Genomic DNA, 21809 nt, shown 5'->3' on the forward strand with positions numbered 1-21809 from the left:
TTCACTGATAAAGAGGCAGGGCAATTCCAATTTGTTACTGTACAGATTTCTTAACATAAGAGAAATCCTCATCATTTGTCTTGCCATCCATATTTGCCATGAAGTTTCTACTTTTCAGAGAAATTCTTTATCTCTAGTGGCCTTGAATCTGCTAGTGGGGGAGAACATGTAGCAAACTAGGCTGGCAAATTAATTTCCTTAGTCTTAATAAAACAGCTTAGCCTGACTAAGAGGAACATAATTATCAAAAATCCCCTAATTCGCTTGATTGTTCCTTGGATGAACATGTGATTTGCTAATTAACCTGTTGCAGCACACATCCTCCATTTCCACTGATGAGTGCAATCAGCCTGGCCCTATCATTATTTGGCATGAATCAATGTATACTTTCTCATCATTATCAATTACTTGCCCTGCAAATACATAATCATGCAGAAATTATGCATATCTATTCTGCTCCCTCTCTGTTAGCCTATTTCTGACTTGCTCATTTAAATACAGAAGACAACAGAGTGGCTTACAGGCATCACTCGCCTAACGCACTGGCGCAGGCAGTCATATATAACCAGCATACACACACATTTCCTGCCATCTACAGACGGAGTTTCCCAGTGGAATCTCCCATGTGATGTAAACAAACCACAGTGTGTCAGCTGAGACAGAGTTTGGAATACCAGATAATCACAAAGTGCGAAATAAAATAAAATTACAAGAGGCAACCAAAACCGTAATCTCGACAGTGACATTGGGACAGGCCCTGCATTATGGCAGGCTGACACTCAGTTCATGGTTTTTCAGTGCCACTTCCTGTTCTCAGTCTAACTTTACATCATGTGGGGCTCAAGCGAGGCCACTTCCTCTTTTGCTACGTATCGACGCTGATTACTATATTTACTTCTCTGCTTGTGCTTAGTACAGACATTGCCAAGCGTAACATCACTAAGCCTCTGTGGCAGCACTGAAATTCATTTTAGTTCACTCTTTATTTATTTATTTCCTAATTTATTTATTTTACATTTTACTCATTAAGATTTGTACAGTCATGGATGAAGGTACACTGTCACTGGTGTCTTTGTCTTCTACTTCATCATCATCATCATCAACAGCAGCGACAGCAGCAGCGGCCGAGACAGATTCTTCACCTCAGACTGAGAGCACACACCTCAAGAACCAAGAGGAACACAAATCACCCGTAGAGTTATGGTATGTATGTGTATATCAAATATTTCCACACAGTTACCTGGTTAGGTCTGAATGTGTTTCATTTTCACTATCAGCTGAACATTGTTTACATAACCGATGAAAATGTCCAAACTGTATGAAATTCTAAGTTTGTCTGAAGCTTTTTTTTTTTTTTTTTTTTTTTAAATTTTTTAGAAGTGTGTTTCATAAAACAACACCATAAACTCAGTGAGATGAGGAATAAAGAGTAACTGTGGAGTTCCCCATTCGGTCATGAAGAGGAATAACATGAAAAAGTGTTCAGTAATTAATCATAACAATGATATTTTAACATGATTACATATTAAATATCATATGATGTCAATATGATAAACTATACGGGCAAGAAGAAAAAGAGTAATGGTTCATTCTTTTTTAGTGTTGATTATATAATTTAAGGCTGTCAGTATGGATTTGCTTTTACAATTACATGGTCCGGGGTGACTGAAACATAAATACACACGGTTCTCAGTAATCTGGCTTCAGCTGATGAGTGAATATCATGACCTCACCATGTACGTAGTAGTACTTTTTGAATAAACTTGCTGTAATAGTGAAACTCCATACTTCTCTCCTGCAGAAGTGGATCAGAGTCTGGCCACAGACCACTTGCAAATGGTCACACATGTATAGCAAAATTTGTCAGATCTGCCATCAGCAAGAGGGGAAGATATTATCTCCCTCTTTATCATACTCCATGACAAAAGATTACCAAACTGCTGGGAGAAGCAGTGGCATCTTGATGTCCTTCTAACACAGCATGATTTAAAACTTTTAGAAACTGGGTCACAGACTGTATATGAGCTGTCGAAGAGACAGCAACAGAAAAGGAACTGGATCAGGGAGACGAGGAACACAGTGCTTGGCTGAACATGTGACACTGAGTTACCATGACAGGTTATTGGATATGGGTAGGTTAGCACTTTGTGCTCATGTTGATCACTATAATTGTGCTGTCATTTGGTTTCATTTCATAATAGAGCTTCAGCTTTTCCCTTAAACCTACAGTTCCAATTCACCATAGGACAATTGTTTTTTTTTTTTGTTTGTTTGTTTTTGTTTGTTTGTTTTGTTTTTGGAATGATTCATTCACATTAAGGTATAAAAACAGGCTTCACTAAAGCCCTTGTCCTGGTTTGTTGAACCCAGAGGGGTGGAAGATGACACAGTGCATAGATTTAGACATGTTTTCTTTTATGTAATCACCCATTTCAGTGTTTTCATGATCAAATCATTTATTTTTTTTTTATACATATGACAAAATCTTTTTTTCCCCTTTTAACTAGCATTGTATTCTATAAAAAACATGACGTCAAACCTTGGATAAAGCCTATCTGTAAAATGTTATTTTTTAGAAACTAAGAAAAAACAATCTTGTATTTCTCTTGTCTTTCAGCTTGATAGCCATAAACTTTCAATGGTATCCAATGGGTTTAAAAGGGTTTCAAACATCCAAAAGGACACAGAATTTCATACATTTACTTCTTTTGAACTGAAGTAACAACATGAAAATCACTGAAATTAGAGTTCAAAGCATTCAGACAACAACAGCAATAAGCACCTTACAGGTCATGTATCATTAGTGAAATCTTACTGCCCTGTATGCCACTTACAAAGATCTACAAAAGAACATGTCAGAAAAAACGCCTTATACTGAACATTATGCTGGCATTGAAAACCTCATATATTGCATTGTAAGTGGTCATTTAGAAATAAGTAAGCCTCAAGCCTGTGTTTTCCCTTCTGTATTGCCTGACCTGAGGCTACATTTACAAGTTTGCATAACATTGTTTTTCACCTAGCAACCACGGCACGTCACCGCTCATGAGCAGATGAAAGTGTGTGTTTGTGGAGGAGTTTAGCCTTAAGGGGAATAAGAGGTGACTGCCCATTGTGATTTCCCCTCGTAGGTAGCTTTCTTTAAGGTTACATCAGTCCTATGTTCATGAAAAGAAACTCTGGGGGCCGCATACACAGTTTTATCTCCATGTGTGTTCTTCTGTGAAAACATCCCCTCTGGGCTTTACGACCCTGCTCCCTCCCCGCTGGCTGCTTCTCTACCGCAACACATCACAGCAGGGCTGGTGAAAAGAAAGCTCATCTGACTAATTAGTGCTTAGCAAATATTTTTCTTTTGGTATTATCCAAGTAGTTCATTAGAAGTCAACATTTTCTAGGGATCATTGCCCCATTATGTCCAGAGGCTACAGATAGGCAAATATATCTGATAGTAAACAAAGAATTTGATTGGCCAGAGGCGCAGATGCAGGGAAATGATGAAGTGCGTGAGCGAGTGTTTCTCTGAGTGTCTGAGTGCATGATGTGACTACGTGCATGTGTGCACGTGGGTGTACATAATAGCTTAGATTTGATTCTCTGTAAAGTGCACTCTATGTGAGTGGGTGGTCAAAAGTACCCTGACGATTCTAATAAGAGTGTACATGCGTATGCTTATTAATGGAAATCCTCTACTAATGTTCTCTAACAGTTTTATTTATGGCACATACACATGTGTGTGTGTGTGTGTGTGTGTGTGTACGTGTGTGTGTGTGTGTACGTGTGTGTGTGTGTGTGTGTGTGTGTGTGTGTGTGTTTTGCAGGGTAGAGGATGTGGGTCCTGTGGGAGACAGACTGCTGTCCGGAGAGGAGCAGGTCACTCTGATCACTGAGAGCATGACCGTCACCTCCACTGACCAGGAGAAGCTGCTGCTCCTCAATAAAAACACTGAGCTGCGCCGAGTCAACAAAGAGGTACCACATCGCAAAAAAAAAAAAAAAAAAAAAAAAAAAAAAAACAGTACAGATTGTATGTGATCACCTTGTGTATTTGTACCGCTGATGTTTGCTTTTCTGTACAGTTCATTCTGAATACCAGAGGAGGACTGTGGGCGTTGTGTGAAAACTGCTGTTAAACTGTTAAGATTCATAGTTAAAATCCATTTTTTCACACTAAAACCACTTTTACACCCTGTTATTAATTAGGTGCCACTCAATACAGAAGAGACATGGTTTGTAGGGAATGATTCTTTCAAGGACTGCGAATTGTAGTGAGGTTGGATAGAGTGCAGATAAAGACAAGTGAGGTGTCTCACCCGAGTGGCCTGAATTTTCATCTTGATGCAAACGCTGCTGTGGGTATAATATTGATGGTATGACTGACAATGTTGATGACAACAAAGGCCATGAAAATGATGAAAACAGAATAATGATGATGATGGTGATGATGATGTCCTGCAGCTGATGAAGCTGAACGAGGACTGGGACCAGGTGTATCGCAGCGCCACGCTGGGTCTCCAACACAGACTGGAGGCTTTGGAGCAGGAGAGCTCGGCCCTCAAACAGCTGAACAACAGGCTGCTGCTCAAAGTGGAGCATGAGCAGGTAAGCACGCTCACACTTCTTGCAAACAACACGCTCACACTTCTTGCGTAACACGCAGAAGCTAGGTCAGCCATTTTGCACCAGATAGTGGTGCATGTGGCATAGGCTGTTGAGGGCTGATAGGTGAGAGCGTGTGTTGGCTACCACAATGTTGACATTTATTGTATTGTATGATTAAAAAGACCTGAAGAGGGAAGTGCCGCCTTTCTTGATTGTGGTAGATAACACATATGTGCATATGTCTGCAGTCTAATCTCAGTGCATCTGGGGTTGCAGAGTGCAAGGGAGTACTATGAGCAGACGCTGATGCAGGAGCTGAAGAAGAACCAAGACCTGCAAGAGTACATCAGGACGCTGGAGAGCAGAATGCACCACTCAGACACCACCAGGGACTGGGTACTGGCCAAACAGGTGCTCTACCTTTCAAGGTTATCTATTGATGAAGCCTTATCCCTGTCTACCAGCAAACTAGTTTGCTTATTTGTGTTGTTTTTGGTTTCTCAGTCTACTACAGTCTACAATCTATGTTTTCCAATCCTACAGGGCAGTCTTAGTGCTATGCTAGGCGGCCCAGAGTCCTGCCCCACCCCCACTGCGCCTGGTGGTCCAGAGCTGGCATCCAGCCACATCCCTGATCGTACCTCCCCATCTTGTCTCCCCGCAACTTCTTTCACGTCAGAGGCACGGTTGCAGGGCAAAAGCCAGAGCAGCATTACCCCACTGGGAGCACCAGCAGACTGCCAGCAGGAGGTGCAGGACCTAAAAGAGCAGCTGGAGGCGCTCAGGTGTCAGGTGGGTGGTTCCCTTCAGTCCAGTATCCAAAAATGTTACCATTTCTTTTTTGATAGCAGCAGAATGGATGTCAACACACTGTTGCCAGGGGAAGATTTGTGGAGGAATATTCTACATGGTTCTGCTTGAATGGAGACTTGGATTAGGTGGTGAACTGCACCACCAAGTGGTAGCTCTTCACCTGTACACAGAATAACAGAGACTTTTCAGATCTCAAGATAAGTCTCTGGGATTGGCTCATTGCCATATTGATGTCTTGTGTCAGCAGACTCAGATTTATGAGGCAGAATATCAGACGGAGCATAAGGACCACAAACACACACTGCAGGAGAACCGGAGGCTCAGGAAAAAGAGGGAGGAGATGCGCCAACAGGTGGCACTACTACAAGAGCAGGTTAGAACAGAGTGGAGCCTGTGATCCCAATTTTTTGGGATCACAAATGCACACACACATGCTCTCTCTTCTTCTTTTTACACACACAATACACACACACACACACACACACACACACACACACACACACACACACACACACACACACAGGTTAATCTTAATCTGTATCCTAAACCAAACAACCAAGATTCACATTCTTGTCTTTTGGTGCAGTTAAATATATAAGTAGCCAATAGCCTGACATCTTTAAAATGTAGATAAACTCTTTCCAAATTATGGAGATGTATTCACCTCGAGCTCCTCACCTTATGTTTTCAAAACACGTTTCTCATTGGAATGTCCTTTGACTGATTGTGCTGCTGGCTTTGCTACAGCTGAAGGTCTATGAGGACGACTTCCGTCGAGAGCGGTCAGACAAACAGATGCTGCAGCGGCTGTTGTTGAAGAAAACTCCAGCCAAGGACCCTGTGCTCATCCACCGCTGCAACAATGAGCAGCAGCCAGCAGGAGGCGACAAGAGGACGCAAAGTGGAGAGAGAGCTCATCTGCAGAGGCAACGAAAGCAGCACCACCCTCTCTGCCCCAAGCACTGTAAAGAGGACAGTGAGGAGCTGCACTAAGAGAGGACCACAGCGTCTCTTTCTCGCTCTTTCTCTCTCTGTTTTTCACTCTCACACACATAACCCTCTAAAAGGAAAATAATCAAATGTCAACATTCTAATATATAAACCCCATTGGTTTAACAAGGATACACAGGTTCCATAAATGCAAACTAAGTTACTCACACAGCTCATCTGTACTGGAGGAGGCCAATCAAAGATCCTGGTTCAGTGTGTTGTCTCTAGACATTTCTGTACTTTGAACAACCACAAGGGCTCAGAAAAGCAAAATGAATGAGTGTGTGAGTCCTGCACTCCATGTTCATGAGCAGGTTTTTCTACAGGTGAAGAAAACCATCTGCAGTTTTAGAGTTTAAGAGGAGAAAGTCTGAAAGTGCTAGTCTAAAAGCATTGTTGTAAAACGGTGTACAGTCTCTGTGCCTTGCAGCTCAATGATATTGCGCCATGAGTTGCTTCACATCTAAAAAAGTCAAACAGCAGACATCTTCAGAAGAGGTCTAAATACCAAAGCAACCACACACCCGACAAATCGAAGACCAGCACCTTGTCACCATGAGGAGGCCCACGAGGGAACCTGGGAAAAACTTTTTCATTAAGAATAGCAATTAGTTTAGAATGGAGCAAAAAATAAAGATTAGGCTATGTTATTAAATCTGTGAGGGTTTTGTGAGCAACAGTGATGTTGATTTGGATTTATTGTTGACTGCATAGCAAGTCTTTTATTTGCAAGCATTTAGGCTAGTTAAGATTAGAGATTAGTTATGGATATGACTACCCTGATGTCTTTGAGGTCAAATGATCCCTTCCCAGAGTTACTATCTTTTTGACAGATGTTTATTTGAAGGAGTGAGGCTATCTGTTTTTATTGTCTTATCTTAAATCAGCTACAAAACTAAAACCTCCTGTTGTGTTTGCAGTGTTGGAATTACATGGTGTCCTAACACGGCCCTGAGGAGGCTGTAAAATATTTCTGTTCAGGGCCACCAAAAGAATTTCTTGGTTCACTGATCAGATTATTCATTCAGCTTCCTCATAGTTTTCATAATTAAGCCCATTTGTTTCTTCACCTTTTAATTATTGCTCTTAAACAAATAAAATGATGTGTATTTTAGATTAGATTAATTTTAATTTTCAAGAATTTGTGTAAGTCTGTTCATTTACTGATTGACCTGATTAGATTGTGCAGTCTTAAGAGCATAATGATAATGATAAGTAATAATAATAATAATAATAATACTATATATATATATATATATATATATATACACACACACACATTTTTTAAGTATTACAGTGTAATATCCTTAATGATTTATTTTTTCAGTGTGTTCTATCATAAAATATACTTTTCCATAAAATATGTTTATTTTTTGTTATTTACAAGCACACACACGTACGCACACACACACACAGATAAACACACACACAGATAAACACACACACACACACACACACACACACACATACACACACACACATACCACAGTGTGTGAAATTAAGTTTATGACTTTAGACCCTGCAAATGAGGAACAGTCTGTATGCCAGCCACTGGGTGGTACATTCATCTCACTACCACGTAACAGAATTATGGTTATAGCTTGAGTGAAGGAAGTTGATCTACTTTTTTTCTCTTTCTGACCAGACACAGCTGTTTCCTGACCACTTACAGCTGATAGAACAAGCTTCCTCAAATAGTTACAAAGTTGTAATCAAGTCAATGGCATGACCATATCCTGGATCTGTATTTCCTTCTGTTAATTATTAATGAAAATTAACTTAACAAATAGTTTTTATGATGTCTCTGGAGAGCTGAAGTGCTGATGACACATCACAGAAAGTTCCCCCACTTAGTTATTATATCTTTATCCTGGAAATGTCACAGTTTCAATAAGACCTGGGCTCAAGTTTATATGATGTCATTTAGCACACATTATCTTGACTTGTTTTTCTCACATACACACACGTGTGCCCACACACACACACGCACACACACCCACTCACAGATGCATGCCATGAAACGTGCCTTTGTCTAATCAATCATCAGTCCTTCACTCCCTGAGTACCAGAGAACTGGGAGTCAAATGAGGTTGTGATGACTTGAAAGGTAAATCTGACGAAAGAATGAGCCACTGTGGAGGAATGTGTTTAATTTAATATGAGATGTAATCTATTGGTGCCAACAGTTTTAGTTTTTATATTTATATCAATTTCAAAATGAAAGAGCCACAGACAGAAAGAACCACACACAGCCCATTTGTTTAGAAATGTGCTGACCTGTGAAACTGAAGCCCAACTCAAAGGAAAGAGTTCATGTTTCATAATCCCCTGTGTGTGATGTCCACACGTTTCCAGACAATTACACGAGTACATAGAAGTTAATGCTGTGCACGTCATGGAAAGAGATGGGTATTTTCCTTTATGACTTTTTTTCCTGTGAATTTGTGGACACACCAGTAACTTGTTTTGCAGGTTGATGAGACTGATAAACGTAAACGAATCAGAGATCTCCCACCTGTACAGTATATAAAGCCTGGCATGTCAGAGCAGGGCAGTATACGCTAAATCTCAGAGCCCAACAGAGAGCAAGAGAAAAGAAGACCAACTAAGCATCAGCAAGGTATGGAGCTAAACAAATAATTATTCACAGATTTTCACTGGCATGCATCTGCTGTTCAATGTGAGCAACTCATCCTCTTCTCTGTCCTACACGGTGCCTTGCACTGCTTCAGTCTGTCCTCTATGTGCTCTCTCTCTCTCTCTCTCTCTCTCTCTCTCTCCTCTGCATTATCCCACCAGTCATAGCAGGTAAGATGGAGTGCAGTTCCTTGCACAGTTGGAGTGTTGATACATTACAGCACTTATGGGCAGAAGCTAAATAAGGCTTGTAGTGTTCTTCCTAATGGTTACAGCGATGTTCATTTTCTTTCATTTTTCTTTTTTTTTTTTCCCATCAAGGCAGGGCAAACGTTCTCTTCATGCTTGCATAAAAAACTAAAATTCAACATGTCTCAAAAGGCAAATGGCAAACTGGATAAAGATGCAGATTTCCCTTGCACAACACTGGACTGATTTCTCACTCTTCTCTTCCTCTTTCATTTTCACACACACACACACACACACACACACACACACACACACACACACACACACACGGGGTCTCTAGGTTATAAATTGGCAAAGTTGGAGGAGAAGCTCAAGTAGAAGCAGCTGAAAGTCCTGAAGCAACAGCAACAAAAAAAAATTGTCCCAGAGATGACTGCATCCATGGCCACACTAAAGGAGACCTACAACAGGGAGGGATACCTCTCAGCGCTGCCCATATTGAGTGAGACTGAGCTGAGGGAGGCCCGGCAGGCTTTCTCTGAGCTGGAGAAGGAATTTGGTAAGAGCCAGTGGCAGGTGGGGGAATCTGGGGCTGTGGGGAGTCACACAGAAAAAGAAAAAATGCAGTGAAGAAGTGAGTGAAAACAGTAACAGATAAGACCCAAGTAAGTGAGTAGAGATGTGGCTTGTGTCGCCTTCGGAGAGCTGAATCCCCGCATTTCTGTAATCTTCACAACAGTTCAGGTTGATGTTTGCTTGCTGTTACTATTTTCAAAAACTGTACATCTTGTGATTTACTTGTAAAACTGAATGAAAGAGGCTGTGAGAGAAATAGATGATGAAGGACTAATTTGTCGCAGTATGGGTGTTGCATTATTTTTAATGGCATTCATTTTTGGATTAATTGAAGGTATTAGATCAAGCAGAGCACTGAAGTCGTGTGTCTGAATCACTGGACTCTCACAATCACCAGTCACATTCAAGTAATGTGACAGCTGCATGACATCAGTTTTGCTGTGGTTCAGTTGTCATATTATTGCATGGAATGTCTTGCTAAGCTTTGGGGACTTTTATTGCATTACCCACACAATCTCTCACATGGTGCTTGGATTCATTTAGCAAATGAAAGTATCACCTTGGAGGATCCTCCCCAGAGCCTTACTCATGTCTTTGTGCACCTCTCCTTTATCCAACTGCAGGTGAGGAGTACACCCAGTACAGCCTCCATAATGTTCACCTTCAGTACCAGTGGGTGATGGGCCTGGCTAAACATCCCAGAGTCCTACAGGTGGTCCAAGCCGTCCTGGGCGATGATGTCATCCTGCTTGACTCACGCTTCATTTGTAAATACCCAGCGCTCAAGGCCAACATCCCTTCCAAGCATGCAGATGACAGCATCGTGACCTCTGAGGAAGAAGAAGTGAAAGAAGACATGACTACACAAGAGAATGGGCTCCCATATGTAGCCTGGCATCAGGATATGAGGTAGATTTGGAAAAAAATAACTGAAAAAAAGTCACAGTTGAAGTGGAAATAGGAAGTTGTAAAAGACTGGATATGTCTGTGGATTCAGATTAATTTTAAATGGGAATGTGTAACCTGAATTGTTGTGGTCACAGGTATTGGGGTATCGCTGGTGGTCCTGTTCTGTCTGTGTGGCTGGCTTTAGATGACTCACTGAAGGAGAACGGTGCCCTACAGGTCATTCCAGGTACCACAGTTCCCCTGGTTTTTTTTATGGTTTTCATGCAAATATACAGTATATGCACACTAACCTCCTAATGGGACAACAGCTTAAAAAGTGTGCCTTTAGGTAACTTCACCTATTGTATGCACCATTTGTGGCTGCTGCATTACGATAATTCTGCAAACTGCATTGAAAAGTGTCGCTCAGGACTTAATAAATGAACAAGCACACAGTACTTACAGTTCTAATAATTTCTCCAAGAAAATGTTTTTCCAACTCTCAAGACTATGAAAAGGCTTTTTATTCCATTCTGGTGTGGAACAGCTGACATAAATAAAATGTGCGTCAGGAAATAAACAACCTGCTTACAAGTGTGTCTGTCTCCCATAGGCAGCCACGACTCTGGCATGCTGCCCCATCGCCTAGCAGTCATGCCTGGCAACATGCTATCAGTCAATCAGGAGATCCCAGAGGAACTGGTGGAGCCGGAGAAGGCTGTGCTTTGTCCCCTGTTAGCCGGGCAGATGTCGGTACGTTCATTTTTTGATGACGACAGTGTTGTTAATGAATTAATGACTCCATTCATTAAACAAATGATGTATTTTGTATGTGTTTTGATAGGTTCATGATGGACTCCTGGTCCATGCCAGTGATCCAAACACATCCCAAAAAAGGCGCTGTGGCTATGTGATCCGTTATGTCCCCACCTGCGCATACCCCATACAGGTGAATATAGCAGAACTAGTCCGAGTGGACTGTGACTGTTGTGTGTTGTTCCTGACTTCTACAGTGCTGAGTCTCTTTCTCTTCCTGTTCCCTGCAGGACCCTGACAGGCCTAGAAAATTCCATGCGACGATGCTGGTCAGTGGAACGGATCAGTTCAAGAATTTCTCCGACAAAAGCCTGTGAATATCAGCTGGATTCCCTCTGCTTGCTGTGCTACTGCTTTTCTACTACCTTTACTGCTTCAAACAAATGACAGTTCTATGTTTACGAATAATGCTGTTTGTCAAATGTCTTTTAATGTGAACTGCAGATCTATAGCAACACTGACATCAAGTAATTCTAGCAATGTGATCAGGTCTTGAAATGAATCTACTGTGAAACGACTGGTGATTAATAAAATTTAGTGCTAATGTATATGTTGTCTGGGCATTATTATTTCATATCATGTATAGTTCCAGCTGGAAAAGCTTTCCCCTACTGTTTCATATAGCTTTGATGCAAATTTTCAAATAAATTGTATTAATAAGAAAAAGGCTGGTGAGTTGCAGTATTTCGTTTGACCTTTTGCACAACAGTAATGACTGATCTACAGCTTCACTTAGGTTAAATCAGTCAATTAAAACAGAATAATTCCAATCATCTTTTCTTCTTCTCTAGAGTTTGTTTACAGCGCTGAAATGAAATACAAAATACTCATGAGCCAGGTATGGTTGGCTTTGGTCTGTGATCACCTTGCTAGGTCTCATTTGTGTTTAAAGGCCAGAAAAACAGCTCATTTTACTGTGAAGTCTCAAAAATATGTACAGAAAAGTCAACTGAGCATCTGTGGGCAGCTTATATTATTTGATTCACTCTATAATGCTGTAGAAATAATACTATTCTTATACAAGCTTCTCCCTCTGCAGTATTTTCCCCAAAGCTTGTCATAGCCTACATGTCTAAGACTTACATACAACCACAAAACATATAAAACTAGCAAACCTGGCATATAGTCCATGTTTTCCAGTGTTAATTATTTATTTATTTATTTATTTTATTGGGGCATTTCTGCTTTATTTGACAGTCACAGTAGAGAGAGACAGGAAAGACAGGGGAGTGAGACAGAGGGGGATGCAGCAAAGGGCAAGAGGTCTGATTTGAACCCAGGACGCTTTGATCAGGACTCAGCCTTAACACATGGTATCTGCCCTTATCTGGTGAGCTACCAGGGAGCCCCCTCTGGGCTTATTTTGAACCTTTATGACCCTGATACATGATTTACACAATATAAAAAGGTACAAATGCTTGACTGTACCAAATGTCACAATGACTTTGGGTGGGAAATAGTGTTCATGCTAGATTCTACCATCTCAGAGATGGAGCAGTGTTCTCATTTATTTAAAGATGGTGCACTGTAATTGGGACAAGATGGATGGCCAGCGCTAAACAGTGGTGCTGCAGTCTAATGCAAACCAAATACTGAGCTAAAGTTAGATGTTTAAACCACTTAATCACTGAACCATGCAAGGATTTGCTGGGTAAAAACTTTTATCAGGACTTCACATGTACTTCCACTCTAAGCAGGGAAAATCAGGGAGAATCTCCCTGGACAATGGATTGAACCTTGGCCTATAGAGACATATTAATTTATGAATACTGAAAATGATTTCCTTATGGGATTGTTGCTCAGTCTCACCCATTACTGAGGATAACTACTGTATGCATGAGGATTACATTACTGTAAACACATTTATGAAACAATTATGGCATTGTCTTTATGAACTTTTTTGATTTATAGGCAAAAATAATATGTACTGTATATGCTGTACGGTTTTGTTATTATTATTAGTGGTAGTAGTAATTGTAGTAGTAGTTTTTTTTTATTTCAAGAGAGGAGCAAAACAGCTGCAACTGTAGTTTTTCAGTAATTAAACTTTTATTGAATATTTTAAGACACATAAAAGACAGCGTCAGATGAATGTGCAGTTTGAGAGGCAGAAATGGTGCACTAACTTTATAGTAAAATCACAGATAATGGATAATATTGAGGTAAACCATACAAACGCCTAATGTAACATCCCACATCCTTTAAGCCAGTTCCAGCACCGCTTTAACCATCACACCGATTCCATCAAAAACTTCATGAATGGGAGCGTTGCACATGAAGGCAGAGGTGGTGACCAGCTTATTTTTCACATCAACATGCACTTCCCCCACATTCTTATTCACGTGTTTGCAGCCCATCTCTTTCATGACGCTGGCTGTCTGCGCGTACGGCCATCTGATGATTCAGAGAGGACAAGCAAAGGGAAGTTAGAGCACTAAATCTCATTTTAATATGCACTGGCATCTGATGTTGACCGTTAATCACAGCGCCACCCACCTTTCGCACTCCTTGTCCTGGCCCACGGTGAGCTCACAGCCAGGCAGGGCTTTGGCAGCCAGGACAGGGGAGATACAACACATGCCAAGAGGCTTGCCAGCTTGGTGGAAGGCCTTGATGAGCTTCTCTACCTGGGGCTGGATGGCGTAATCCTTCCCCTTCACTGCCCAGTCACTCAGGTTCTTAGCCACACCAAACCCCCCTGAATAATCACACACAAAATCAGGATTCTTTAAGCTTTTTACAAAATAAAAATAATAACAACAGCCTGTGACTGGGAAATGACACAACATGTTATATTGTATGGATGACATGGCAGTAGGATCTCTTTTTATGACCAATGAACAAAACCAAACTCACCTGGAATGATGACTGCATCAAATTTAGAAACATCCAACTTGGCCAGGTCAGTCACAGTACCTCTGGCTATGCGGGCGCTTTCCTGCAGGATGTTTCGTTTCTCCTGTGTGGGTTTTCCCTCACAGTGATTGACAACGTGCATCTGATCTGTATTAGGAGCAAACATCTCCACCTGTGAGGAGGGACATAAAACACAATTAAGTGCAATTGTTTCTATGAGAGATGGAGAAACCATCAGTCTTCAGAGGAAGGTATTTGTGGAGACGATTCCACTGGAGTTGTTTCTGAGGTCAGATGTATTTCATAGGGGACAGATTAGTGTTATATTACTGATGATGGTTCTTTAGTGTAGTCAAGTAATTCGAAATACAGCAAAAGTTAAGGATTTGCAAGCTCTTGATCTCTGATGAAAGCACAAGGAACTTAAAAATGGGTGTCAAGTAGGTTCACAGTCCCTTCCTCTTTTAGTGTAGTGAGGTAACTAGAGATCCAGGCGCTCTTACTTTTGCTCCAGCGCGACTCAGATGGACCAGGACAGCAGAGGCTTCATGGACCTCTGTGCCATCATACACCCCGCATCCTGAGAGAATAACTGCAACACTCTTTGCCATGGTTGCTGTAATGCACACACACACACACACACACACACACACACACACACACACACACACACAAGACATGTATCAGGGACCTTTCCAGCAGAAATAGGAGGCGCACATGGTGTAAGGATATTTGACTATGGCTGCTTGTGCATGCATGAGTGTTGATTCCACATTTGACTCAATGCCAGTGATGAGGGACATGTAAGCATGACTTAGCGTTATTCCTGAGCCAGCTGCTCATCTGCTCATGTTCATATTAAAGATTTACAAAGCCAGGTGATAAAGAAGCAACAGGAGCACTGCTGCTAGGTAACACATCACTGACTCATAGAGCTCAGTAAACACAAGCTTAGCAGGAAGAGGTTGAAGTTTTCTATGCAAAGCTCCACTACTGTGGATGCAGTAAAGTGGGCAGCACTTAGAGATACGATATGACACAAATTATAAAATAGCACCTGACAAACTAAACACTACTTTTCACATATAATTGTTTCAGTGGTAGCTTGTGTTTCACCTGTATTCAACATGTGTTCATCTTTTCCTCCTCTCAGAAGTGTGTAGAAATAAAGTTGTCAGGTTTCTATAGTGAGGTATAAAGATAATATTCATAGATTGTCTCACCTGGAAAAGGTACTGTTGGCTGCCTGGCTTTGCGCTGACAATGACCGTGCTGATCAGATGAGTGCTTGCTGAGCTCTGAAGTGAGCTCTTTATACTCCCACACATTCTCCTGTCTCCTCCCACACCCTCCTCTCTGAAAGGCAGGCATTATGCAGTTTAAGGAAATGAGGAAAATTACTGTTTAACAGTAGCCAAAAAGGGGAACTGCTGAGTCATTCTTTTTGGCTACCCCACCAAAATACAGTTACAAGGAACATTACAAAAAAAAAAAAAAAAAAAAAAAAAAAGATTTAATTGTGAGTGAGTTAAATTTCACTTTGTTTTGTTTTGTTTTGTTTTGTTTTGTTTTGTTTTGTTTTGTTCTGTTTTGTTTTTTGACAACCTTGAATTCAAAGCTCTGTTTTTGACAGCTGTAAAGGTATTACCCTAATATTTAGGTCATGAGGTGAAGGCAGTTGTTTTTGCACAGTATGATCAAATATATTTTGAAGTACCCTTAAATGCTTTTAATGTTACTTTTTGAGGTTTGTGTGTGAACAGCAGGATGGATGTAGAAAAGATGTCTCCACAATCCAACAGGATATATATATAAAAAAATCACTGGAGTTCCTCCTATCTTTAAAAGCATTTTCCACATGTACATGGCTAAATTATTGTGTTCTCATTGTTGACAATACAGCATAAAAATTGCCTGAATTTACCCAGGTGCATTTATAAGCCTAATACAAGTAGCCAATGAATTTTGGGGAATTTAAATGCTCTAATGCTACAATGTTTTTGCCTAATAATGATCATAATCATAATCATAATAGCTTAATGATCACTATGTTAGTAATAATTAGTCCTGAATTGTCCAGTTAATGTTACATTATGTAAAACACGGAATAACCTGTTCCTTAAATACATTATTCCAAAGTCACAGTGGTGTTAAAAAAATATCATTCATTCATTCATTCATTCATCTATTCAGTCATTCATTCATTTTTAACAATAATAATTATAATATAATATAATAAGGTTCCTATGGATTTTTCAAAAAATCATAAGTCAGTTCGCTCGTGCAGTTGGTCCAGTTTTCGTTTGGCAGGAAGTTTTCTTTTATTTTTTTTCCCTGCATATACCTTCTCGTGTCTCTCTTTCTTTCCAGAAAGGTGCAGCTTTTTTCTCAGGCAGGTTGCGCGCTGACGTCACGTGCGGCAGTATAAACTTCGGGCTGCACATCCTCTCCGGTCAGACCTGCGATGGCTCAACTCCAGTCGCTTCATTTTTCCGTGGGCATTTTGGGCATCGCCGGTGGTAAGCGTATCTTGCATTTTATATACCTTTTATCAAACGTCTTTTTTTTTTTTTTTTTTTTTAACATACAGCGTATAGATAATAGTGACAATGATTTTAGTTGGTGCTGAAATGACTAAAGGTAACAGAAGAGGCACAATAATGAGCCTGCAGTATATCATGATTATGTGGTGTAAGGTTTGTGCTGCACATGAAATCTCCCCAATCCTGTAAGCCTGTCAGCTTTACAAAATAAATAAAGTACCAAACAGAAATAGACTCATAGCAGTAGACTTAAAACAAGATAGTATTTTAAATACAGATTATTTGTGTATAATTAGTTCTTGATTAATTGTATTTTATTGTGTAAAACCATGTGATGAAAAACACAAGCCTGAAGAGGCATATGCTATTATCCATTAAATTGCCATGTACTGTAGGAGCTGCTGCATGTCGCAAAATTAATCTGCTTGAGGCATTAATCATTCTCATCAAGTCCTGAGAAACATCTTTTGAACAGAACTTCATTTTGTTTTACTTAGGCTCTGCTATAACACTTACAATTATGAAATTTTCCCACACAGCTAGAGATATTTATTTATTTATTTATTTATTTAAATTATTAATCAATTTATTTTCAATTACAGGTTCTCTCCTGCTTTTGGTGAACAGCTATGCCAGCTCTCCTGGGGAAGACTTCATCTCCCATACTGCACTTGGTTCTCTGCTCCTTATCATCGCTGCCCTCATAGCTTATGCAGGTTTGGTTTTATAAGTGATAGTGATAAGTGATGATCAACAGTTTGCCACTTGTTCAGCTACAGCATTTATGTTTTTTTTCTTTCTTGGTAAAAATCTTGACTTGCTCCCTGCTCTCTCCCTCCCTCCCTTTCCCTCTGTTTCTCTCCTAGGTTTCCGTGGCAGTCTGTCTCACGCCCAGCTGTTTTCCAATCTGTGTCTGACTGTGTCGGCTCTGTGGTGTGGCTCAGGCCTGGTGTATATTCTGGTAGGGCAGAAGGTGCTGCAGCCCACGGAGCTGAGATCAGCTCTGGTCCCCGGCCTTGCAGCGTTTACCCTGGCTCTGCTCCTCATCGGCACAGTAGCGCTTTTAGTGAAGAAAGCAGTCGTGTTTGTCATTGCTCTAAGCATCAGTTTAGCATGTGCCCATCAGATTGCTGGTCTGTCAGCCACTGGTTTTGGCCAGTCTGCCACAGCTGCTAACTACCTCCTTGTCACTCTAGTGGGTGTTTACCTTGGTTTTGGACGCTTGTTGTCCTTTATCACCCATGGGAAAGTGGAACCTCCAGGAACTGGCCTGAAGAAAAAAGCTGAAGTGAAAACGGTGCAGACCCACGACTGCACCGATGTAGCATCTGTGGGTGTGGTGATGAACTTGCTGTCTGCCTGTGTGTTAGCCTGTCCCCTATTAGGTGTGGTCCCTCAGCTGTCCACAGGTCACGTCCCCTGGCTGTGGACTGCTGGGGTTTTCCAGCTCGCTGTGTGTGTCCTTCTCTACCGTGCCATGGACACACTAACTGCCACCTTCTTTGGCTTCACTGCTCTGCTGAAATTCGCTGAGGGCTACAGCGCTCTCCTGACGTTCTACTCAATCCAGCCTCTTTCCCCTGTTCCTTTCCCTACTGTCTTCTCTGTGCTTTTCTTCATCCAGGCTCTGTTTAGTTGTCAGAAAAGCTTGTTGGATGGGTTCTATCAACTATTTTTTGTGGCCTACTGCATTGCCATTGCTGCACAGCCTCAAGGCTTCTTCCATGGAGGCGCCCAGGGCGTACAAGCAGCTATATTTGTAGTCTCCGCCGGCATGCTTTTAGTTACCACGTTCAATATGGCCTCCAGTAAGAAGATTCCCATGGGGCAGGGCTTTTTCAAGGCTGTAGTGACCAGAATGACCTGTCTCACTCTCAGACCTCATGGTAAAGACCTACATGCACCTAACCTGGGCTACTCCAAATACGCAGACGCAGAAGTGTTAGGCCATGCCTGCAGCATGCTGGCTGCTTTTGCCATCACAGCCACTGTAGGTGACAGAGGTCCTCTGTATGTGCTGATCCTGCCCTGGGTGGTCGTGGCTGGGGGGTTGCTCCAGCTGCTGTGTGGCTCCGTGGCTTTCTCTCGTGGTAAAACATTTGAGAGCACAGCCTTTATTCTGTATGGGGTGATGTGGACAGTGTGGGGGCTCACGCGATTCGGGGGCCTTTATGGTGAAAACAGAAGTTTCAGTGTGGCTGTTGGGATCATTAGCTTCATGCTGTTTAACCTTTTAGTGACAGTTGCAGCACTCTTTCTAAATGTAGCCTGGTTCACCTACGCTCTTACCTTTGAACTCATCCTCATTAGCTTCTTATTGGATGCAGTAGGGGCCCTGCCGTATGGTTATGACATCGGCGTCACTATCATCTTTGGCCTTGTCAGTTTCTATTGTTTTCTGGCTCACATCTTCAACAGCACCTTCCAGTCGCCCCAGATCCCCTTAGGGAAACCTTTAGTCAAGCTGAATGGGGTTGGGACAGGCAGAGACATCTGTCCACATGTACCAGCCCGCAAGGCCACCTCTGTGCAGCAGATTGCAGGTGAGAAGATGTTGGCAAAGTTCTGAGGTCAGGTGCAACTTTTGTTGCTGTAGTATGTGAATGACTTTATTTGTCCTCTTCTCCCATCTGCAGAGATTATGAAAAATGGCGGCATATGTGGAATGCCTACTGACACCGTCTATGTGCTGGTGGCAGCGTGCAACAGGCCCGACGCTGTTGTCAAAGCTTATAAGTGAGTTTCAATTTAATTTTGTGTCCCCTTTCCGTCATTCATTTGATTGATTCTCATTACTCTCCAATTGCTGTATTTGACTCCAGGGTGAAGAAGCAGGCTCAGGACCGGCCCATGTCAATGTGGATCTCCTCCATAAAGCAGCTGGAGCCAGTCAGGCACCTGCTGAGCCCTCTGCTCTTGGACTTTATGGAGGCCGCGTGGCCCTCCTCCATTAGCATGGTTATACCGAGAGGTAGTTGCGTGTGTCTGCGTATGCCTGTGTATGCCTTTGTGGGTGCATGATGGTTTTTATTTCGAATGTCACATTGGTTTCCTGTCTTACACAGGCCCATGGATGGATACTTTTGGTTTAGGGGATGCAGCCAAACACATTGGAACTCCACAAAGCATTGCAATCAGAAACCCAGACTGCACTGTGGCCACACACCTCATTAATATGGTAATGTCTCATTTCTTTTCTCCTGAGTTCTCCTGATCCTGTAACCCTGTATCTGTCATGTCTTTTGTGTTTCTTGGATGGGATGTAACTTAAACCAAATTTCCCCCTGGGGACAAATAAAGTATGATTGATTGACGTGGATTGCTACATGTCTTAAAGCCAAGTGAATAAAAAGGAATATTCAAAGCACAAACAACAACACAAAATTTTTTCCTCATATAGGTGGGGCCCATTGCTGTGACGTCAGCCAACCCTACAGGCGAGGCAGACACAACTCACCACAACCAGGTTTATGCCAAGCTGGGTGACAAGGTAAGTAGCTATGCCAGCTATGTCAGCTATGTCAGCTATATAAACAAGAGGTGATAGCTGTTTGATTTTCTGTCAAATGATATGTGTGTCTGGATTGGTTAGGTGGATGGTGTGCTCTGCGATGGACCCTCCCCAGAGAATATTGCTTCTACTGTGGTTGACTGCACCAAGATAGAAACTGGACACATTGGTTTCTTCAGAGTTGGTCTCATCCCTAAATCTAAGGTATTATAAATGCAACTTCTTGCTCCATCCATTGTTACAAATTGGTGTGTGCTTACACAACACATGCTGCTTTGATTTCTCCGCTTGTCAGGTTCTCCAAATCTTTGAGGAGGTGCAGAAGCGGCACAGACAGGGAGAGATAAATCCTGCTTTTGAGGATGATTTCTCAGACGCACAAAGGAACACAAGTTCAGGAGAGGAGAGTGCCACCGAGTCAGCAGGAGAAACAGGAACCTCAACCTCAAGCACAGCTCCTCCATAATAGTAATATATAAAGGCAGAGGAGGCACAATTACTTTAGTGTATGAACCTTAAGAGGAATAAATTGTACACAAATACTATCACATTTTTTTTCAAGAATGGATCACCTATTATTTCGATAAGAAATATGTATATATGCTGTATTACATCACGTTCATTAGCAATAGTTATTGCCAATACTAGATCTACAATTGTAGGCTACCATATGTTCAATGCTATTTGAAGTATTTAAAGTATCACTGGTGGTATGTGTTTTGTTGTTTTGTTGTTATGCTTGTTGTGTAACATTTCCAAAAGTCCAGATTACTGTTCAACATGAATGCACTGTTTTTATGTAAATTGTGACCAGCATTATTTTGATATTTAATTAAAAGGGGTATATGATGTGTGTGAATTAGGCATGTTTTTGTGTACATTGCTTAACAATAGTGTCAATAATAATGATATTTCTAAAGTACTTTTTCCAGTGTAAGATAGTTGTTTCTACAGGGTCTATTGTGAAACAGGTAGCAGACTCAAGAGCTTTGTTGAAAATCCAATAGGTGGACATTTATTTACATGAGCAACCAGGAAATATGCAAAACAGCAAAAACTAAGAAAAAGTTATTAACAAAAGTAACAGGGAACAAATCAACTCATAACAGCATAAAGTCAAAACATCAGCACAAGCTATGCCTCACCTTCTCCCTCTGGCATCCCTCAGATGACTGCATTGATACTGACATACCTCTCATTAGATAGATAGATAGATAGATAGATAGATAGATAGATAGATAGATAGATAGATAGATGCATGGGTGGCACCGAACATATCTCAACAGCTCACAGCAATTAATGACCATACATCATCATTATTAACAGAAACCCAAATGTCCCACGGTACTAGAATGCACCACTGCATGCTCTTGTTCTCTGCTATTCAC

General features: G+C 41.4%; 4 protein-coding genes across 4 annotated transcripts; 3 read left to right on the forward strand and 1 right to left on the reverse strand.

Moving 5' to 3' along the window:
- Positions 1-914: 914 nt before the first annotated feature.
- Positions 915-7136, forward strand: LOC115366580 (uncharacterized). Its single transcript, XM_030062097.1, has 7 exons — positions 915-1203; positions 3822-3972; positions 4459-4602; positions 4879-5013; positions 5146-5394; positions 5663-5788; positions 6163-7136. Exons 1-7 carry the CDS (start codon positions 1043-1045, stop codon positions 6406-6408), a joined length of 1212 nt encoding a protein of 403 aa, XP_029917957.1. The 5' UTR covers positions 915-1042; the 3' UTR covers positions 6409-7136.
- Positions 7137-8990: 1854 nt separating this feature from the next.
- LOC115366715 (L-proline trans-4-hydroxylase) lies at positions 8991-12059 on the forward strand. The gene is made up of 7 exons (XM_030062286.1): positions 8991-9025; positions 9572-9790; positions 10431-10716; positions 10851-10942; positions 11309-11448; positions 11540-11644; positions 11742-12059. The coding sequence occupies exons 2-7, from the start codon at positions 9661-9663 to the stop codon at positions 11826-11828; spliced, it is 840 nt and encodes a 279-aa protein (XP_029918146.1). The 5' UTR covers positions 8991-9025; positions 9572-9660; the 3' UTR covers positions 11829-12059.
- Positions 12060-13541: 1482 nt separating this feature from the next.
- Positions 13542-15633, reverse strand: LOC115366029 (glutamine amidotransferase-like class 1 domain-containing protein 3A, mitochondrial). The gene is made up of 5 exons (XM_030061227.1): positions 15591-15633; positions 14871-14983; positions 14368-14539; positions 14008-14209; positions 13542-13905 (listed from the first exon to the last, which is right to left on the reverse strand). Exons 2-5 carry the CDS (start codon positions 14976-14978, stop codon positions 13713-13715), a joined length of 675 nt encoding a protein of 224 aa, XP_029917087.1. The 5' UTR covers positions 14979-14983; positions 15591-15633; the 3' UTR covers positions 13542-13712.
- Positions 15634-16820: 1187 nt separating this feature from the next.
- Positions 16821-21051, forward strand: LOC115366028 (uncharacterized). Its single transcript, XM_030061226.1, has 9 exons — positions 16821-16886; positions 17513-17626; positions 17777-19453; positions 19547-19646; positions 19733-19881; positions 19976-20088; positions 20311-20400; positions 20503-20625; positions 20717-21051. The coding sequence occupies exons 1-9, from the start codon at positions 16832-16834 to the stop codon at positions 20885-20887; spliced, it is 2592 nt and encodes an 863-aa protein (XP_029917086.1). The 5' UTR covers positions 16821-16831; the 3' UTR covers positions 20888-21051.
- The last annotated feature ends 758 nt before the right edge of the window (positions 21052-21809 follow it).

Source organism: Myripristis murdjan, chromosome 10, assembly GCF_902150065.1.
Source record: "Myripristis murdjan chromosome 10, fMyrMur1.1, whole genome shotgun sequence".
Taxonomy (NCBI): domain Eukaryota; kingdom Metazoa; phylum Chordata; class Actinopteri; order Holocentriformes; family Holocentridae; genus Myripristis; species Myripristis murdjan.